A 21,133-nucleotide genomic window follows, 5' to 3' on the forward strand; every position below is an offset into this window, starting at 1 on the left:
ATGCCCATATATGGGGGTCAGGGCGGGCGAGCTGAAAATCACCTGTGATTGGACAGAATATCCCTCTCTCATTGGTCACTGGTGGTTTGCCCCTCCCATTAATATTAACATAATAGTAATATATTATTGTTATACGTATTATATTATTATCTAATTTCTAATAATGGTTATCTCTCTCTCTCTCTCTCTCTCTCTATATATATATATATATATATATATATATATATATATATATATAATTATTCATATAATAATAATATAATGTAAATTTATTATTTATTATTATTAATATTATTATTCAGTTACTGAAGACACCTGTCACAATATCAGTTCATTGAGAAAAAGATTTGCCAGGAAAATACTGAAAATATGAAGCTTTATTTATTATTGTTTTTTTATTTCATGAGATGCTTGAAATGTCTCTTTGTTGCTTCGGGGTCGTTTGCAGTCGGTGCCGGTCTGTCTCAGGGTGGCCCAAAACGCAGCCTTCTGCGGTGTGTTCCTCATCTAATGTTATGTCTGATGTGATCCCTCTCCAAACATCCTTTTCTTCCTCGGCAGAGACAGCTCTCCTCGCTTCCAGCAGCTGAAAACACAAAAGTACAATCAGTACTACGCTGTGGTGTTAATACTGCATAGATATGTTGGTCGATACACATACTGATCCCATTCAGCACAGTGCATTCAGCTGTTTTCTTTAAATCTTACCCTTGCAGCGGCTCACAGCGCCTGTCGTTTCGCTCAGTTTTGGAGACGCCGCAGTTTCCTATAAAATACAAAACACATCAGTCACTTTGGTGAACAAATATATCCGGGCTGAGCAGCAGGCATCGTCAGTGTGGCGCACATTTAATTCACCCGACAGTCGTTCAAAGAGATTCACTTTAAGTACACCGTAAAAATTAAGTCACTCACCAAACATCAGCTAATGTCTCCAAACTGGTCTGTGTCCTGCCTGTCCTCCTCCTGCTGCTGCATCAGCTGTTTGTGACGAGGATCAGCTGCAGCGTCTCTTCAGCTGTTCACCGTCATCTTCACATCTTGGTCTCGCTTTTTGCTGAGCTCTGTTTTGCTAATATGCTGTTTTTTGGGTATGTTTCCACGTAAACAAACGCTCGTGCTTCGTCTCGTTTTTCCTCCGTGTGTTCAAATTTCCGGGAAAAACATGGACGCTGAAGCGTCATCCAATCGGGACACAGGAGGTGGGACAAAGCCTTCACAGCCCTCGCTGATTGGCTCAGTGGACGGAACAACGTGGTTTCTCTGGCCAATCAATGCGCATGAATTGATGATGTAACCACGTTCACTGCGGAGCGTCTGAACGTTTTAAAGGGGCAAATCTGACATCAGTGGAAAACTCAAATTCTCCACTTTACATGACTTTAAAAACACGTTGATAAGATCAGTGATTCAAAAGTCAGACTTTAGATGGGAGTCTTTTTAAATACGACAACACATCACTCATCTCTTATCCAGCTGCTCTCCATTGCTTCCGTTTATATCAGGGGCCGATTTAGTTTTTTGGGGGCCTGGTGCCTCAGCCTTACTGTCTTACTTTGATATCACCCATTGTCTAACTGTTAGTGATGGTGGGCTGATGGCAGCTGCTGTAAAAGTAATGTTGTTCTCTCCACTCTGTGTGACTAATATAAACTAGCGCAATAGACAATTGTGTGGGTTTTTTTTAAAAATGTTTTAAGTGTTTGTTGCAAGGTACGTCATCTATGACTGATAGATACATCAGCCAATATTTTATTTATGCCATAAAAGTCAAATGTCAACTGTCCCAGATGAGACTTGAACCAACAACTTCAGGCTCACAAACCACCTGATTTACCCACTGAACCAAACCTCCAGACAGTTTGTGTGTTTTTGACGTTCCCTTTAGCTCAGTATCTGCAGTGACGTCTGTCGAAAACTGGACTGTTCAGTATTCAGTATTCAGTAAATGAAAATTCTGGAGACAAGGAGACAAAATATAATTTGGCTGCAGATTCATAGTTTCGATACATATTGTGATATTGCAGAACAAATTAAGGCACGTAAAGTTGAGTGGTGTATCATTTTGGCTGATAAATCAGGTGAAGTTGTCCTCAAACAGGTAAAAATCAGTTCAGCTCCTGATCACCTCCTTGTCTGCACTGATTATAAAACGTACACCGCTGTCAGATTCATGTAAACAGCGTTGATTACTTGATCAACACAAAGTCCAGTGATATTTATAAAAGCTCTTTGTGGATCCAGCTCTCTTTCAATATTTACAACATTTGGTTTTATATCAGCCAGGAGGGTACGTTCCTCTCACACACTTTAAGTCAATATTGTGTGTGTTTTTGTGTGTGTGTGTTGCAGGCTGCAGCAGTTGGACCGTCACTGTCAGAGCAGCGCCCAGCAGGTGTGTGAGCTGCTGGCCAAACAGAACCAGCTGATGCAGGAGAGAAACACACTCACCGAGGAGATGCAGAGCCTACACATGGAGGTAAACACACACACACACACGTCTCACACACTCTGCTGTGTGTGTGACTCACTGTTGTGTTTCTAAATGAATTTGCGATGGGGTCTCTTCTCTCCAGGTGCACGTTATAGTTGTCAGTTTACTAAAACAAAATCAGTAAGAAGACGTTTGTCCCGTCATGACTCATGATTCTGTCTGGTTCAGGAAAACATGCTGTCTATATTCTGCTCTGAGTCATCATCGCAGAGATTACGTGTGTTTTAATGAATGCTCTGTGTGTGTGTGTGTGTGTGTGTGTGTGTGTGTGTGTGTGTGTGTGTGTGTGTGTGTGTGTGTGTTTGTGCCTTTCTAGCTCCCAAACACCAGACGAGTCGATACTCTGTCCACATGAGTCTGTCCTGCCTGTTTGGATCTGAAGTCTGACATCTCCTGTTGATGAGAACAAATCAAACTGTTATTTATGGGTTTACTGTTGTGTGTAACATAATACAAAAAGGACACAAGTGGAAACACTAAATATTCACAAAGGTTGTTTTTCTCTTTTTTTTAAGATAAGATATCTTTTTTATATTGTACATTTGGTAATAGACTGATATATAAAGCGGCTAAGATGTCCAAGAATAATGTGTTCAGCTTTTTTTCTTTTTTTTTTTAATGCTTATTATATGTTTTTTACAGATATAACCAGCAAAATCACTTGTGCTTTAATATGAGTTTCTGGAATGTGCGGAATTATAATATGAATACAATATTTCTAGATTTTCTGCTTTTTTTCCCAGAGCACACATTAATTTGTGGGAAAAAGTTTGAGCCATTAATCTGAAGAATATTTCTAGTTTCATTTTTAAAACGTTTTAAAGGGAAACTTTGCCATTTTTGAACCCGTGTTAAGTATTGAGAAAGAGTGACAAAGAGAGAGGGCGAAACATGCTGCAATGTAATCGCTACAGGCAAATTTACTTATATTTTTTTTAAAAATATATTTTTGGGGTTTTTTTGCCTTTATTGGTTCGGACAGATGTAGTGTGAAATAGGGAGAGAGAGAGGAAATGACATGCAGCAAAGGGCCAAAGCGAACCCCCTGCCGCTGCAGCAGGGACACAGCGTCTGTACACGGGGCGCCTGCGACACTTTTAATAACAATCTCAACCTTTTAGCAGCAAAAAAAAATGTGTAAATTGACGATGCCCAGTTGCCCGTAGGGATTACATCGCAGCACTGACTCCATTAGTCACCTACACACAAAAACATAGGAAAACACGGCTCAGGTTGAAATATAGGCTACATACGTTTTCCTGAAACTAACCTGAACGTTCGGTATATAAATAGTATTTTTAGTCATAAAGCCAATAAAAAGTTGACACCATGGCAGCAGATTGACATAGTGCTTTATTGAAGCTGTCTGTAAGAAGGAAAATAATGTGCATCCCTATCATATACATTTTATGTGTAAAAATACTAAGGATGTACAGTGTAAAAAACAGCTTCATGTTGATGGTAATTTGTTGTTTTCACATCCTGGCGGCCTCAGCGGCCAGCAGCACTGCATCCTGACAGCATGAGGGACAGAAAAAGGCTGTTTGATCGATCTGCTGAGTTTCCCGACACTCGCCCGTCTCAGAGTCAACGACAGCTCTGCTCCGCTGACATGTCGGAGAGCAGAGCTGACTTCAGTGTTACAGTGCTTCGGGGAGGAAACGTGGCCCGCTCTGAGGACAGCTGGCAGCTGTCCACAAATGTCTCACACAGCTGTAAAGCTACAGTCGATGGACATGGACATGAAATGAAAACTCAGTTACACTTAGTAGTATTTGTACATGTTTGCCGTTTTTTGTTTGCTGTTTATAAATAAATGCATCTCATGCTTGTTCATGTTAATAATCATGATGATAGTAGACTAGTACCAGAGGAAGAAGAGAGGGGAGGAGTTCTGTCGCAGACACGAGGTCAAATACTTTCAGAAATCCTTCCAAACACTGGAGCCGTGTACTTATTATCTGCATTAAACGCCACGCCGAGTGATTTTTTGGCTGACGCCGTCGGTTCATTAACAACGGGTGAGATCAATACAGAGGAGCTGAGGTCTTTGAAAGGATTTTACATATTAATCAAATACTACTGGAGTCAGATCTGTTGTGTGATAGATGTACAGTACAAACAGCAGCAGCTTTAAGAGTGGACACTGTCAGTGCAGCGTCGGGTATCACACACAAAGGTCGAGGGCACCAGTAAAGCTGTGAGGAGGCTTAAACTGACCTTCAGCGTCCAGTTTAAGACTGACGTGTGCCCTAAACTGATTCATAGTCTTTAGGGGAAAACCCACACTGATGAGGAGGATTACTAAGCTCCACCTTCTCCACTTTGAGGAGGAAAACATTTATTTTTTAATGATCTCTGACCTTAGAATCAACGTCTGGCGTCGCTGCTGCCAGCAAGTGAACTTGAGGATCAAACGAGGAGAGTCGGAGGCTCAACGAAGGGAAAACTTTTCAACACAGGAGAGGAGAAGGAGTCAGTGACATCTGTGGATTTCTCCAAACATTATGAAGACTGACCAATTTACTGAACATTTCCACTGAGCGCGATTCTGCAGTGGCAGCACTGGCTCGTCTCTGTGGGACACAATCACCCAGGTCCTGCCAACTCCAGACATCAGAGCAACATCAAAGCTATCGGTCGTATGTGGAGGGGAGATGTGCTTTAAAAATCCTCATTTTCTTAAAAACATGTTTTTTAAAAAGAAGCTAAAAATCTTCCTTTAAAGCAGGGCTGAATCAGATTCCTCTGAATCATATAAAAAGTGATGGATGTGAAAGTGCTGTGGCCAAAGCTACAAAGCGGTATTTTATGAACTCTGGTTTCTAATGATTTTGGCGGTAAGCGTGCGCATACAGCTAGAACTCCTCAGTCGCTCGCAGACCTGGGTCAAATCAAAGCTGAAATCCTTCCAAATACTTGGGAGCGTTTGCTTGAGCCTGTCGAGGGTGCCAGCTGGGTGGGAACTGTTCTCATTTTGAGCTTTTTTCGGCTGCTTCAGCTGTGCCAGACAGGCTCAATCGATCACAGAGAAGTATTTTTCATAAGAGTTCTGAGTGCCACTTTGACTCAGGACTGGTAGTGCGGACAGAGGACTACAGCATGCAGGCCAGCGCCATCCTTTTCTACTTTCTGCCATAAAGCGCCTTTGCCAGCTAGTAGCAATTTAATGGATGTGCAAGAGTAAAGCATATGGACTTAAGAGCAGCGGAAAAACAGGTAATGTGTCGTATAAGAGAAATCTGTAAAGAAAAAAAAAGGAGGCATTTATTTTAAGAACGAAATCTCTGAAGACTCAAACTGCAGAGTGAAACACGACTACGCCCCCTCACTGTTAAACTCCAAAACAAAATAACATCAAATAAATTAAATAGAAAAGAAATTCAAGTTATCCATCAATAATAAAAACATTCAAATAATAAATATATTGGAATACAATTTTCTACGCCTCATGAGAGCACATCCCCTGGTGCTCTTTTAATCTGTGTCATCCAGATATTAAAGGTGTGTCTTCCACGTGTTTTTAAAATGCAATTGAAATGTCAATTTTTTAAAAATATATTTCCTCACGTCTGGTGATTCTTTGACATTGAAGTGCTAGATGTCAACATTTTTATTCTGAGCTAAACCATAAGGCTTACTGGCATTTGAAGACAGATAAATTCAGGGGATTTTAAATCTTGTTGGTCAGACTGGAAGACATGACGACGCAAACAAACAAAGTCCAGACTGGAGAAGTGACAGCACGCGTTAAAGACAGAGGAGACTGACTCTGATCGTCCTCACTCATGAAATAAAATCATTCATTTACAATCCAAAAACCTGACTGATCTTGCAAACAAATCAAAACATTATCACCTCTCTTTTTTGACTTTCTCCTCCACTCTGCCTGACACACTTACAGTAAACAGTAGCACTTATAGATAAAATCTCTTCCATCTTTACCACTCTACATTCAGACTTCTGCACTTGTTTTCTTTCTGCTCAACTTCCACTTTCTCTCTGAACTCGCTGCCTTCACCAACACACACCTGTGGTAACAGTAAACATGAGCAACATTTGGGACAACAGTCAATCAGTTGAGATGAGCCTTCACAGTAACATCTGCGGGTAGAGTTGGGCCGGTGTTGAAATGTTAAAACCGGTTTGATTTTTGCCAAACACCAGACTGCGCTGGTTAACTGAATTTTACAACTTGACAGAGCGGTCGCAACAGAGTGGCACATAATGACAGTTCGTCCTGACAGCAAACAAGTGTCAGACTATCGTGTAACATCGGAGCGCTCTGTCCACACTGAATGCCTCAAATATGCATTTCTGTTACATTATGTAAACAAACCACATAAATATCAGCTGTGCGCTCGAGATCATTTAACTCACACATCTTCCAGTGCTCTGCTTGGCTGCAAACGGCTGCGTCCTGGACAAGCTCAGCTCAAGTCTTACTATCTGTCTGAGGACACAAAATGAATTTTAGTGTAAACTGACAATAAACTTCAGTATCGTATCCTATTGTATCGTATCACACTGGAGGTGTAAAAGATGTGAGTACTTGCCATCTTCCTACATTTGTACCTTTTTTTAAAACAGAAACTCATGTTCTTATTGTGATATTTACTGTTTTACACAATTTAGCTCAAAACAGCACACCGTGTCCCGCTCAGTTAGTTAGGACACCTCTTTTGTCAGCCTCAAATCTAAATTATTGCCATATTGGTTCAAGTTTAGTTTTTTTTGAGAGACTAACTCTTCCATGTCTAGTCTTGTCTCCCCAAAAAACACACGAACTTGCTAGTAAACAAACATGTGCTGTTCTTCCAACCTCCCTCCTCTAATGAAACTTGATCTCCTTCATGTTGCAGACGCTCAACTCAGCGGTAAATTGTTAGGCCATTTATAAATGGACATAATATTATGTTAATCACGTCATCATATTGCTTTAAGTTAATACTAATGCAAAACATGCTGGATTTAGCGCTGATTTAGAATAACTTTTAATTTGTTTGAACTTGTCATAATAAAAAATGCCAGTTTGCATCAAATGAAACTGGACAAATGAAAGGTCGTACATCGGACTAGGCCGACCCAACTCTACCTGTCGGTTGATTTGGATAAAACTGAAGAAGAATGGGTCAAATGCAAATAAATACATTTCTTGATTTTTTTACTTTCCTTAAACTCACAATAATCTATCATCTGTCTTTAACGCATCCCGTCACCTCTCCGCTGTCACATTTTGGTCACGAAACAACACAAAAACATTAAATAAACAATGGAGCAGGAAGGCTATCTGCTTTCCCTCCTACATTCTTCTGCCATTTTTGTTTCTTGAGGTGCCATTTTTTTTTCTCTCAGCCCTAAGAATTTTTTTTCTAGAATAATGTAATAACAATAGAAAAAGTTAAATATAAAACCGATGAGTAGAACAATAAATAGAACATATATATATTATAGTCATTGCTGTGATTGGTGTAAACCCATAACTGTTGATGCGTACCTCCTCACAGACCATGTCTTTTTTTCAGTTTAAATTTAAAAAAAAAACCTTCATAGTAATCTGACAGGAAACAGGAAATCAGCTGTTACCTCATTCATCAATACGTCATAAATTATGACATAATAAATATTTCATCATTCTCAGAGCTTTTTCACCTGTACTCTCTCTCTTCTCAACAACAATGCCCAAATCATGGACTTCTCTTTGCACTCTGCTGCAGTTTCCCTTTTCCTGCACAGAGGCAGAGAGGTACAGCCATGTGGTTCCTAACGCCATGACAACAACGTGTCACAATAAAGCTTCATTATTGACACAAAAGTACCGATTCACTTTTGTTTTCCCTTTTTGGGACAGAAGAGATTTAAACTCAGAGGGAGTTATTGTGAGAAATAAATAATAATAATAATTAAAAAAAATTATTAAGGGGAACACATTCAAACCAACTTCTCATTTTCACCTCCTCAGTGATGGATGTATCAACCACCTTGCACTGCATTGTGGGTAACATAGTAAAGCTCATGGTTTGGGAGCTTCATCCTTCTGAACTGCTGTGCTTTGAAGTGCGTTCTTAAACACAAACCCATGATAACACCTCACACACACTCACACATACACACACGACACCCTATCATCGTCTGGATCTACAGAGTTAATGTGTAGTAGTACATTAGGAGCAACACCTGTTCTGCAGCTGTACAAGCATAGACGTTAATACAGGTGATGCGTTGCTGGCGCCTGTGTAATGATCTGCAGCATTAAGCTCGAAGTGTAGCACCGGGTTTTAGTAGTAGCAGTGTAGGAGTGGTAGGAGGAGTAGAAGTACCTGTAGTAGTTGTAGTTGAAATAGCAGCAACAACGATAATGAATTGCAACGAGCAAAACCTGAGTCAAATCCTGCTCGACAACACGACTCTGCTCACAGGACGACAACTGCTTCCTCACTGCCAGGCAGCCTCGATCAATCCCAGAAATATATAGGTGAGGATTTGAAATCAGACCCGAGTGTCTCTCTGAGTGTGAGAGTCTGTTTGCAAAAGCCTGAGATACAACCGGTAACGGCAGTTTAGGTTCGACTTAAAATGCTCCATGTTACAGATAAGAAGCCACAAAAAATATCTCCTTAGAAATGCATCAGCTGTCTAACTCGATCAGATGTTTGTTGTTTGTTTTTAGAGTTTGGCGGGATCGACACGTGTCAAAGCACAGCAGGCCACCGGTGATGCTCCTGTCATTAAAGGGACATTACAGAGTAACTGATCACATCACAGTTCGGATCACTAGGGTTGCAGTGCAGAATTAGAAAGTAATTTTTGCCTGGAAGTTCTCTCTAAAAATGGATTCACAACAATTAAAAAAAATATTTGAGAAGCCAACTGGAGAGGTGAAAAAGAGAGGAGGAAGAGGAGAAGGAGAAGGGCAAAATCCTTCAAGTCTTTCTGGTTCGGTCCAAAGCTGTGGGTCTTTTGTCCCACACTGATGACCTCAGAGACCAGCTGTGATGATGTCACCATAATGGACAGTTCATTCCCGCCCACTGGCAGAGTAGGAGAACTGCGGGAAGTGCGGCCTTCTCTCGTTGTCCAGACAGTCCATCCCGTCCTCGTCAACTAAAGAAACATGGACTCAGAGGTGATTGATGACTTGATTACTTACAATTAAAGCTGGGGTAGGTGATTTAATTTTGGCTTAACTGGGAAAAAAATCCCAATACAAACTTTGAGCATATTGAATTCAAGTGATCTGAGAGACTTCTGCAGACTTCTACCTCTGTTTTTAGGCTTTAGAAAATATAGCCTGTGATGGAAGACTCTGGCCAACCACAGGTCATTTCAGCGTTCCTGTTGGCTGTTCTAAACATGCAGATGTGTGTGCATGTCCCTTCAGGTGTAGACATCCTGATTCAGTGGATTACAATTAAACTTTCTATAACACTACAAAAAATGCTGCAAAAAGGATAAAACAGCTTTAAACAAGTAATGAAATCGGCCTGCCAAAAACAGGCATGTATTGTCATGATTAAATATATTTCATTTATTCATTTCGTCTTTCAGTTTTTGCAGTGTTCTGCCTACCCCAACTTTAAGACTACATTTTTCTCACGTAAATCAGATGGGCTATATGTACACATTTCCAGGTTGATTTATTCATCTCACAATATAATCAAACATCAAAAAGCATTGTGTTAGTGGTACGGCGTTGTGGTGTAAATTCAAACAGACAAAGATTCAATTAACGAGTGTGTCTCTGATGTGCGACCTACAAAACAAGTGGAACCTCACATTAGCGCAGAGAAACACATCGGTTCCACTCATGCATAATTCAGTGCCGAGCATTTTGAAACTGGTATCTTTATTTCAGAAGCCCGTGAAGAGCTGCATGTGGCCTGAGGAGTATTACAAAGACACTCCGATAAACAGACAGCAGCACTAAAAAGTGTTGATAACCCAGTTAATTCAAGTTGACATGTCTAACCTGAAAAAAGAGTTGATGCATAATTAAAGTTGCAATTATTAATCAAAGTAATCAAAGTGAGAAAGTAAAAAGTCAAATTTGATCATCTGGTGGTTTTTAAATTTGTGCACCCAAACAAATAATTTGTTCCAAGTTATAATTCTAACACGTATGTTTTCTATTTTACGGCTTGTTAAACATACCAAGCCAGAGAATTTAGTTCTGTCGCTCAGTTTATTTCTATATCTCTCTCTCCACTGAACATTTCTTCAGCTATGTAAAAAATGAAAGTGCGATTTCGTCAAGTTTTAATGTGGGCATATGTTTGTGTGTACATGTGTGAGAAAAAGGACAGCGCTCGAAAAGACTCACATTTCTCTGGTGGAGTGATTGTGATGGTCTGGGCTGTGAACTCCTCGTCAAAGTATCTGGTGTCTGTCTCCGACGTCACCTGAGGCTTGAAGGGAGGGACCATCTGGGACAGAGAGGACATCAAGAGGAAAGATTAGGTTGTACAATATCACTTTCAAACCTCAGAGCAGCTGCTTGAAGGACACCAAACTCTCGATGCCAAAAAACTTCCTGCAGGTGCACCAGTGGATGAATGGTTAAGGAGCATGCAACATACCACTACAACCTCACTGCATTTCAGAAGGAAATATTGTACTTTGTACCTTATTACATTTATCTGAACGCTTTAGTTACTTTACAGATAAAGATTTTTGCACAAAAACATGTCAATAGTTTAAAAAACATGACGTTTTGTAATAAATCAAATTACCAGTATAATCAAGTACATTTGATTAGGTGAATAATCAATCAGATGACTGATAGAAAATGAACTGTCATCTATATTGATAAACATTTAATTTTTTGTTAAATAATTTTGAGATTTGGGAGGTTTATATTCTATTTTTATAGTATTTTGAGTTTTTTGGTGTAATTTATAGTTTTGTGGGTGCTTTTTTCTATTTCTTTCATAATTTTGATTGTTTTAGAGGAGAGGAGAGGAGGAAGAAGAGAGGAATTTAAGTGAAAGGAAGGAGAGAAAAGAGGAGGATGTGAAGAACATTCGAGGTGGTGCAGTAATCCAGAGATTTCAACACCTGCTTAACATGCTGTTATAGGTGTTGCCACACAGGACCTGATTCTTTCTTGGTGGTGTCAAATAAGCACACACATGAGAGACCTCCAGGATACAAGGAAACGCATCTCCATGATGCTTTGTGCTTTATACAGCTGCTCTGATGAACATGTATGAGTCCATCGGTGATATGTACATGCTTACATGTTACAAGAGTCAACCCTGTCCCTCTGTATAAACACAATTCATCATACAACAAACGCTGGGAATTATCCTTTTAAAACCTGAGCAAATTGGATTGATTTCTGTCAAATAAACAGCAAAAGTTACAAGTTAAGGGTTAAAAAAATGCTGAATTATTGCTAAACAAACAAAAAAGAAAAGAGAAAAGATTAAAAAAAATGTAAAAATATATTTAAATGTGTAAACATACAGTTAAAATGTTAATAAAAATGGTATAATAATAAGTAATTATAATAGTTTTTTTGGACAATTTTGGTAACTCAAACTCAGGTAATTTTCTTGTCAACTTTTCCCAATTTCTTTAAAATTCTGGGACAATTATCGCCAAGTACCAATTTCCTCAAAGGTTTAAATGTATATGAAAGGCGTCTGAATGCAGCAAAAGAAGACTGATGTCGTTCCAGGTTTTAAGGGGTTAAATGACAGGAAAAATTCTTTATGGTGAGTTATTTTGTGCCATCCTATTTTACTTTGTTAAACAGTATGGATCAATGGCGCAGTATACAGTACAAACATACGGCTTTACCATCATGTTGCTTCGTACCTTTTTATCATAGACATCCTGCCAGTCAACGCCGGAGAAGAAACTGTGTCTCATTATTTCTTTAGCGTCATCTGGTCCTCCACCAAGCCTAGAGGACACGAGAGGAATGTTATAAAACAAAACTGAGATCAGTGGAAGCAACAGAAACTAATCAAAAGTCATCAGAAGTGATGAGGAGATATTTATTATTTTCTATAGCAAAATAACTTGAAAGTCAGAGAAACTCCTGCATCTCCTGACGTACTCCTGGTACATCTGTTCACATCTCTATGTTTTCACACACACTGAACCACACACACCGTTTGTTGGGGTCTTTGATGAGCAGGCCCGACAGCAGGGACTTGGCGTCTGACGACAGAGTGCGCGGGAACTTGATATCCTCCATGAGAATGAGCTCAAACAGCTTCTCGTGGTCCTGGTTGTAGAACGGCAGTCGGCCGCACATCATCTCATACGTCACCACACCCAAACCCCACCAGTCCACCGCCCGACCGTAGTCGTTGTCCTCCAGGACCTGAGGACAGTTGAGAGACAGATACACGTTTTTAAATGGGACCATTTGTTTTATTGGACATCTGCTTTTATTCTGCAGTTCAGCAATTATTTTATTGGACGATACAAACTGCCCAAGGTGTTCACTGAGGAGACAGATGAGCAAGAACAGACAGAGAGTCAATATGCTGTTTTGCTGAAGGGAAAAATTAAAACTAGAAATACAGCCACACAGTTGTATGTCTCCATGCACCAGACGAGTTGCTATTACAGTTTACATCCGTGTCTGTGAAAACACTAAAAACAAGGATACGTCACACACATCTTCCCCCCGGCTATACGATCAGCACAGTTTCAAGGTGGACTCCTAAAATTAGTGTCACCAAGTCAGTATCTGACCAAATGTTACGATGCTGAGTAATGGCCGGAAAAATGGGTTTGCAGAATATTATGATGTCACAGTGAAGTTGACCTTTAACCTCTTGTATATAAAATGTAAGAACTTCTCCATTATATCTTTTTAGACCTTTGTGTGAAATTTAAGGATATGAATTCTCGAGTTACGGCCAAAAACATGTTTTAAGAGGTCACAATGACCTAGACTTTTGACCTTCGACCACCAGATTCTAATCAGTTCATTTTTTAATCCCAAAGGGGACGTCAGACAACCTGAAAACATAAAACCTGCGGCCTCGGCTATTGCCAGTATGAAGGCATAAAAACAGTTGTCCTGCACACATAACAAGGGCCGAGGTGTAGACAGCAAGCCCCGCTCTCTCAACATGCATACATACAGAGGCAAACATCATGGGATGGCAGGTCTTCAGAGGCCCCTGTTACAGTAAGGGAGTCAGTTTGCTGGCGTGGCCCACCAGATGCCCCCTCTGGTCCCTGCCAGCTCTCCCTGGCACACTGATCCTCCTCCTGGCAGGGACAGAGAGGAACATCCCTGGACGGAAAAGGCAGGAACAGCCCGCAACATGGGTCAGGGCCAGTCCGACCTCCAAGCTGGCTAGTGCAGGTACAGTGCTGCGAGCTGCGAGCTGCGATCTGCGAGCTGCGATGTTGTGTGTGATGAGGAAAGAGGTTCTGTGAAAGCTCTCAAATCAAAGTCTCATGTCTGGGCTGCCTTCCTACTCTCATTCCCTGCCTGCTTTTCTTGCGCCGTCCCCTCCATCCTGTCTTATCCTGCCTCCACTGTCCTCTAATCATGTCTTCTCTCGCTCGTGTCTTTGAGTTTCATCCTCTCGTGTGCCCCGTTTGCTCACCTCTGGAGGAGTAAGGAAGAGGAGAAGGAAGGCAGACGCGGGAAGAGAGGTATTTCAGGTGCTTCGAGGCCCTCGTTAACATAATAAGCTTATTAACATGAGTGTGTATGCATGCTTGTGTTGCGTGTGTGTGTGTGTGTGTGTGTGTGTGTGTGACTGACAGACAGACAGGGCTGGAGAGCAGCCAGAACAGCATATGTTGTACATCTCGCCAATAATAATAACATCTCACTCACTGTTAATAATGGACCAGGCAGGGTGGACGCTAACAGACACATGAATGCAAACATGCTCATGCAAAAACATGTTTTTGACATTACATTACATGATGAAACTAATGCAGCAAATGTCATAAAAATCAAAAGGTTTGAATATATACTGCGCAGTGAACTAATATCTGCCATAAGCAGCAGCAAGATGAGTGGCAGATGCAGATAGTACAAGTGTCACAAACGCATAAATAGCTCAGATGGATTAGAATAGAGACGCGTTTATTCAAATTGCAGACTGACTGTGAAATCACATAACCCACAAACTAAGCAAACCACAAAAGCATACTGAAATTGAACCGAATGTTTAAGTACTATCCACACCTCACATTTCAGACACATAAACATTTCAATGAGTGAATACATCAGAAGAAGGTTTAAGTTTGTGAAATGCTTAGCTTTAGATGCAAAACTGTCAGTTTTATGGAAGTGAATATCCACACGTAATACATTCCTAAATTAATCTGTATAACGCTTCTTTTCATGAATCCAGTCCATATAATGAAAGCAAACAGAAGGCTAATAATTGCATTATGGGCACTTAAACAAAAAGTGAACATCTCTTATTTAGGACCAGAAAATATTATTTCAGTCAGTGCTAAATATTCAGTGTTATGTTGATATTTCAAACTAGGAATCCTGCATCTTAAAACCCACAATTCTGTGAGAGAGTTGCTATAATTTTCAGATGCCACAGCTTTGGTTTTGAATTTTAAATCAAATATAACGCTAAAAACGGAAATATCATGATCGTTAGAAGTAAAGAAGACAGAAAATGAGTGTTTCCTGAATTCATCTTTACTGGTATTGATGAGTGTAATGAGATTAAATATTTTGGTCATCATATTGTTAATCTGATAATGAAGATGTTGAGGACTGTTGCAAGTTCTATGTGCAGGCTAAAAGGCTTGCTTGTACATTCAGAATGTGCTCAGTTAATGTCAAAATAGTTTTTATTTGTAGAATCTGATGTTTCTATAGAAAAGGCAACATGTAGAGACTTAAAGATGTGTCTTACTACTTGAAAGACTTTTTCCCACAAAACTAGGGTGTTTATGTCGTAGAAACATGCAAATACTTTCGAAATTAGTGCTACACAACCAGTGAAAACAAACCAAAAAAAAGGCCGCGGCATTTGCTTTTGCCAAAGAAGGAGAAGACCTACAACTACCAGAATGCAATGGACCAATAAATGCTGGTGAGTGACGTTATGAGGGCTTGACATTTTTCCAGAGGAAACAATATGGTGACCGGCTAGTAATAAACAATCTTGGATAACAGTTAAACAGTAAGCTCTGACATTTTTCTGAAAACATTTTTCTGAAAACAAGTCAAGAAATAGGCAACACAGTGACAGAATCTTGGCTAATATTCGTCTGCGTTTTATGGAAAGCGAGAGAAAGGCGGCTCTCTGTCTAAAGATCTGCTTCTATACTCTTTGTCTTCCCAGTGGCGGGCATACAAAAATGCACAAGTACAATCTGTAGTTTAAGCAACAGCCCAAAACCCAGTGAAAATCTGCCAGATGATAATTCTTGCTGGGAGATGAGCAGAGAGATCTGGACACTGGTAAAATGGAAGGAAGTTTACCACACATACTACCCACATTGTTATGATACAAAGCTGGTTGAAAATCTGTGAAGTTTCCCTTTAACGTGACCTGTAACAATGGCATGAGATGACTCCTTAAACTTCAACAATGGTGTAGTGTTAGCCAAATGTTTGTGAATGTCACTGTGCTTAACTGCTGATATATGAGCAGTTTTTTTTTATTCAGGCCTTGGCCAACCCTGAGCTGTTCTCAGTCATAATAACTAACTGCTACTGGTGCTCCAGTTTGTTTGCAGGTGCAGTTTCTTGATTTGTCTTTTTTATATGAAGTTGGAAAATGTAATGCTGTGTATTTCCTGTTATTTATTGATTATTGTGTGAGTATACTTTGGACCTTTCTCATTATTGTCTTATTCTTCTAAGATTATACTTGGCAGTCCTTTCTAACAAGTATCAGATGAAGGTACAGATGAAGTTCCCTTGCACAGCCCAGGCTGTATATTATGTTAAATGTCAGTGTGCGACGAGACTAGGTGAGAGAAAACACCAAACAGCTGCCTGAGAGTTTCCACAGCAGCTCAACTCCACAGAAAGCCGGTCATTAACTGACTGAGCTCACACACTCGACACTAAACTGCTAATGATGCAGGCGGGTGCTTCAGTGTGTGCAAGTCAACATGTGCGTGGAAGTGAATAAGAGAGTTATGAGTGCTATTTTATGTGTGTGTTTGTGTGTGAATTACGCTGGTCACCCTGTTGGCAGCTGCAGAGAAGAGCTGGGGGAACGAAGCGCGCCGCCAGCTCCAGATATACTATTGATTGGTACGGCTGGAGGGATAACACTGGCTTAGACTGCTGGGAGACTGTCAGCCACACATGCATGCATGCACACACACAGGCACAAACACACACACACACACACACACACACACACACACACACACACACACACACACACACACACACACACACACACACACACACACACACACACACGCACACACGCGCATGCACACACACACAGCAGATGGAATATTTATCCGTCCTCATCAAATTCATAAAGTTTTGAGAGTGAGGCAAACTAGGAGATGTTTGGTGTTTCAGTCCCTGCAGCTTGAGGAGAGACACACACACACCCATACACACAGTGTGCAGTTTATGAAATTCAGAGCAGCTTACAAGGCTGTTTTTCAATGCTGATCTACAGCGTTGTGTGTCGAATCTTTGTACAAAAAAGTACAGAAATGTATACAAATGCAAGCAATCCAGTTGGACATGTATATGTATGTGTGTGTCAGTGTAAGAGTGTGTGTGTGTGTGTGTCCTGGGACCAAAGAAAGTGGTGGCAGCTCGGTTGCAGGCAGGGAGCAGATTAATCCACACAGAGCCAGAATGCTGCCCCACAGCCTTAGGCATGGAGGCATGGGAGTGTGAGTGTGTGTGTGTGTGTGTGTGTGTGTGTGTGTGTGTGTGTGTGCGTGTGTGTGTGTGTGTGCGTGTGTGTGTGCATGCAGTATGTTTGGTTATGTGTATTTTGTAGAAACAGACAGGACAAATAAATAGGACAGGACAGCAGAAGTAACAAATTGGATATATCAGCGGGAGAGAAAAGAAAAAGAAGAAAAAGCTCTGATTAAAAGCAGCCGTGAGAAAGACGGTCTCGTCCTGTCCTGGTCCCTGTTGGGGCAGCCATGTGGCAGCAAGATGCTGCTCGCGGGGCGGGGGCTTTGGCAGCCTGGACAGGACTAGATGGGACGGGACGGGCACACACAGCCTGTGGCTGTACCAGCCCAGATACCCAGCAGGCTACAGGGAACACAAACACACACACGCAGACACACACACCTCCTATACTGGGCACAGTGAACATACACTCACATATTGTCGGTGTCACACAGAGACCTTCTATCTCCAAAGTGTCATCATCATTTGGAAATCGGTTTATGTTGACACTGTTCTGACATTTTGCAGTGTTTTACTAATGGCTGACTGTGCTGCTATGTTTATGAAACATTTACAGTTACAGTAAAAGGGAAAAAATCACAATGTCCAACATATACAACATACAAACAAAAACAAACAAATAAATGGAAAAGGTCCAAATCCATCCCCTTCAACACTTAATAAATAAATAGCCACAAGGAAATGTGTCAAACACAAAAAATATGAGAAAAACACTCCCCATGTGTTTTCTCTGATTCCGTTCCATCCCTTTACAAGGACCTTACACTGCTTATTGTTCATTAATCTCACATTAATCTCTTTATTTTTGACTATCCTTGAGGCACATTTCGATCTAATGCTTTACGAGTTCGGCGGAAGCAGCGTCGAGTTGCTGAAGTATCTGTGTGTGAGTTCCTTCAGGCACGCAGCAGACACAAACCCTCTTTATTCACTTCTCATCTGCCCTTTTCACTGACGGCAAACATGAGAACTGTCTGAATTTCACTCCTGTAACCCTGAAATATTTTCTCTCCCTTCTCATCTTCCTCTGTCTTCAACCCCCACCTCCCCCTTTCTCTTTTTAATCCCGGCTACTTTGCATCTCTGTAACTTGGCTCCAAGCAAACTGTGTTATTTTTACACGCGGGCGGGCGAGCAGAGCGTGCGGGCGGGTGAGTGGCGGCGGCGGTGGTGTAGATTTCCAGGTTTTTTCCGAGCACCTTCCTCCAACCTCGCCCATCTGCCGCCATCTGCCTCGCTTTAGCCCGCACTTTCTACTGCAATCACACACACGGCACACACGCGCACACACATAAATGCACACAGACGCACATCCTGTGAAAAATAACCAACAGCCTCCAATCAGCTTTTGGCACGCAAAGGAAGGGACTCTAAAAAAAAAAAAAAAAAAAGCACAAAATGCTGCGCCAAATTGTCCTCCATACTTTTTCAAGTGGGATATACACTATGCCTCTCCCCTGCTGCCTTCATCTCCACATCTACATCGCTCTGTCTCCACCACCCACAGTCCTGCGACGCTCTCGCCAGTTGATCCGCTGGCCCTTGAGTGAAGCAGCGCTGATGGCTGGACAGCGGATGGTTGCAAAAAAATTACAAGAATGTAGTTATGTGTGTGTGTGTGTGTGTGTGTGTGCGTGTGTGCTTAAGCGCTGTGCCCTCTTCCAATTTAACCAACACCCTCATTCACACGCATGAGCTGCATATTTACTGTTCACCCTGATATTATGGAAAGTGTTCGCCTGTGAAAATTGCAAATTAAAATGTACATGCATAAATTCCACTGTAAGAAGGTTTCAAACATCAGAGTCGTTACAAAACGCAGGGTATTGTGGGTAAGGAGTGGCGAGGGAGTTGCTTGATCATCTCGTCATAACTTGGAGGTATGGTGCATGTGTGGATGTCTCAAAAGCTTCACCCCAAAACTAAAAAATCTCAGTCAGTCTGCTCCATTTACACAACCTAACATACAATCCGTGAGTTTGATGTAATTTATCAGTTGATTAATGCAGTTTATAAAGAGTCTGCAATGTGTTTTGGACATGGTCAACAAATCCATCACTACTAGGCCACGTCTGAAACTTTACACGTTTGTACTAAAATACCTATACTTTATCAGTCTTTAAATACAGTACAGCAACCAGGTCTTGTTATGCCATCTATGACACACTTTAAGGGGCTGTTTGTTAATTATGAAATGAGAGGGGATGGTGCAAAATGGAGTAGGCATGTAAAATCATTTTCTAAGCACTGGGGAGGGACTTATGTTTTGGCTTAGGGGAACTTGTATTTTCTATCAATTTTAAATACCGTAAAACCTTTTGGTGGGTTTAAAAGGCATGATTTCTTTAAAAATCACCAAAAATGTAACCATTTACTTTAGCCTGGAACTTGAAAAAGAGATATTATCATCAGATTTTCAAATTTCCGACAAACCTTGAAGAAATCTTAATCTGAAAACAGAGTGTTATTTATGGTAGAGGTAGGGTGATGCATTTCCTCTGATACACTCATAGAGGCTTAAGGAGACAATTTTGAAGCTGCAAGAGGGTCAAGTTAAAGAAAAAGAAAAAAGTTACACCCCAGCCATACGCTTACCTTGTCTGATAAACAGATAGTCCCCAAGTAGACAAGAATATCATCAGACACATCTATTCCAATTTGATGTTGATTTTTTTACTGTGCCATTTTATTTTTTAATAATACTAATACCACCTAACTTGCTTGACCTGACAGCGTGTAGTTCTGCCTGTATGTGATGCATGAAAGTAACATAATGCACAAAATATATATGTAAGAGTAATCAATGACAGTGATAATCGATCCTGAAAATGTTTCATCTGATGCACATACTTAATCCTACATGAAAAGGAACAAGAGCATGGCAACACATGCACTGACGAAAGAGTTTCTATCTTCTCCTTGTCAAATCATATACATGATGTGCTGCATCTGGAGAAATATGTATTTTTGATTTTTGGGTGAATTGTCCCTTTAAGTCATGAATGAAACATCTTAGAGGATAAAATCAAAAATAAGAAAAGAACAAGGGTGTGGAGGTTCAAGGTATGAGCAGAAAACAGAAAAAAAAACAATTAAATCAAAAGAAAAATAATAGTAAATAATAAAATGAAAGAGTTACCTCAGGTGCGAGGTACTCGGGCGTGCCGCAGAAAGTCTTCATGGTAGCAGCGTCTGTGATGCCCTCCTTGCAGAGGCCAAAATCAGTGATCTTGATGTGGCCGTCTTTATCCAGCATCAGGTTTTCCAACTGGAAGTGAAACAAGATACAGAGCTATTCTCACAATGCAGCTTTCATCATCAGAATCAAACCATTTGAAGAATGGTATGCTTTAAGTTTGATAATTCAATAAAATTCTTTAACTAAAACACTTTTTCTGTGCGGTGAATTAAGGTTTTACAGGTAAAAAAAAAACATCTTGTTTCACCCCACACAGCAGAAGTACATATACACACACAGACACACAAACAAGCAGGAGCAAAATAAACTTCAGGCATGTAGTGGAGCCACTCAACCTTTTAATTTTAATGGCTGAAGTGTTTTTCTCGCTCTCTGTCTGCTTTTTCTCCTTTCTGTTTTCTTGGCTGCTGTGAGCAGGGCTGGGGCCAAGGCTGCCAGGCAGACGCTCAGACAGAGCCATCTACCTCTCTACCTCTGTGGCATCAGCACCCCCTCCCTCCCTCCCTCCCTGCCTGCCTCCGCCTCCCACGCTTCTTTACTGCTTTATGTCTGTGCGAGCTTGTCCCTGTCCCTCTCT

General features: G+C 40.9%; 2 protein-coding genes and 1 long non-coding RNA gene across 7 annotated transcripts in view; 1 reads left to right on the forward strand and 2 right to left on the reverse strand.

The window, feature by feature from the left end:
- sdccag8 (SHH signaling and ciliogenesis regulator sdccag8) overlaps window positions 1-4,339 on the forward strand; it is a 59,718-nt gene extending 55,379 nt beyond the window's left edge. For both annotated transcript variants that reach the window (XM_088086958.1, XM_042502236.2), the window contains exons 17-18: window positions 2,353-2,479; window positions 2,811-4,339. In XM_088086958.1, coding sequence (XP_087943084.1) covers window positions 2,353-2,479; window positions 2,811-2,849 — 166 coding nt within the window. In that variant the 3' untranslated portion in view covers window positions 2,850-4,339. The remainder of the gene's footprint in view (window positions 1-2,352; window positions 2,480-2,810) is intronic.
- On the reverse strand, window positions 360-2,356 carry LOC148187670 (uncharacterized). Its single transcript, XR_015778570.1, has 3 exons — window positions 916-2,356; window positions 709-766; window positions 360-586 (listed from the first exon to the last, which is right to left on the reverse strand). It is a non-coding gene; the product is annotated as an uncharacterized LOC148187670 (long non-coding RNA).
- Window positions 3,830-21,133, reverse strand: part of akt3a (AKT serine/threonine kinase 3a) — a 72,035-nt gene continuing 54,731 nt past the window's right edge. For all 4 annotated transcript variants that reach the window (XM_042502241.2, XM_088086960.1, XM_088086962.1 and 1 more), the window contains 5 exons: window positions 20,497-20,625; window positions 12,613-12,827; window positions 12,314-12,401; window positions 10,815-10,917; window positions 3,830-9,598 (listed from right to left, as the gene is read on the reverse strand). In XM_042502241.2, coding sequence (XP_042358175.1) covers window positions 9,513-9,598; window positions 10,815-10,917; window positions 12,314-12,401; window positions 12,613-12,827; window positions 20,497-20,625 — 621 coding nt within the window. In that variant the 3' untranslated portion in view covers window positions 3,830-9,512. The remainder of the gene's footprint in view (window positions 9,599-10,814; window positions 10,918-12,313; window positions 12,402-12,612; window positions 12,828-20,496; window positions 20,626-21,133) is intronic.

This window comes from Plectropomus leopardus, chromosome 13, assembly GCF_026936395.1.
Source record: "Plectropomus leopardus strain MGB_pleo_1.0 chromosome 13, ASM2693639v1, whole genome shotgun sequence".
Classification (NCBI taxonomy): domain Eukaryota; kingdom Metazoa; phylum Chordata; class Actinopteri; order Perciformes; family Serranidae; genus Plectropomus; species Plectropomus leopardus.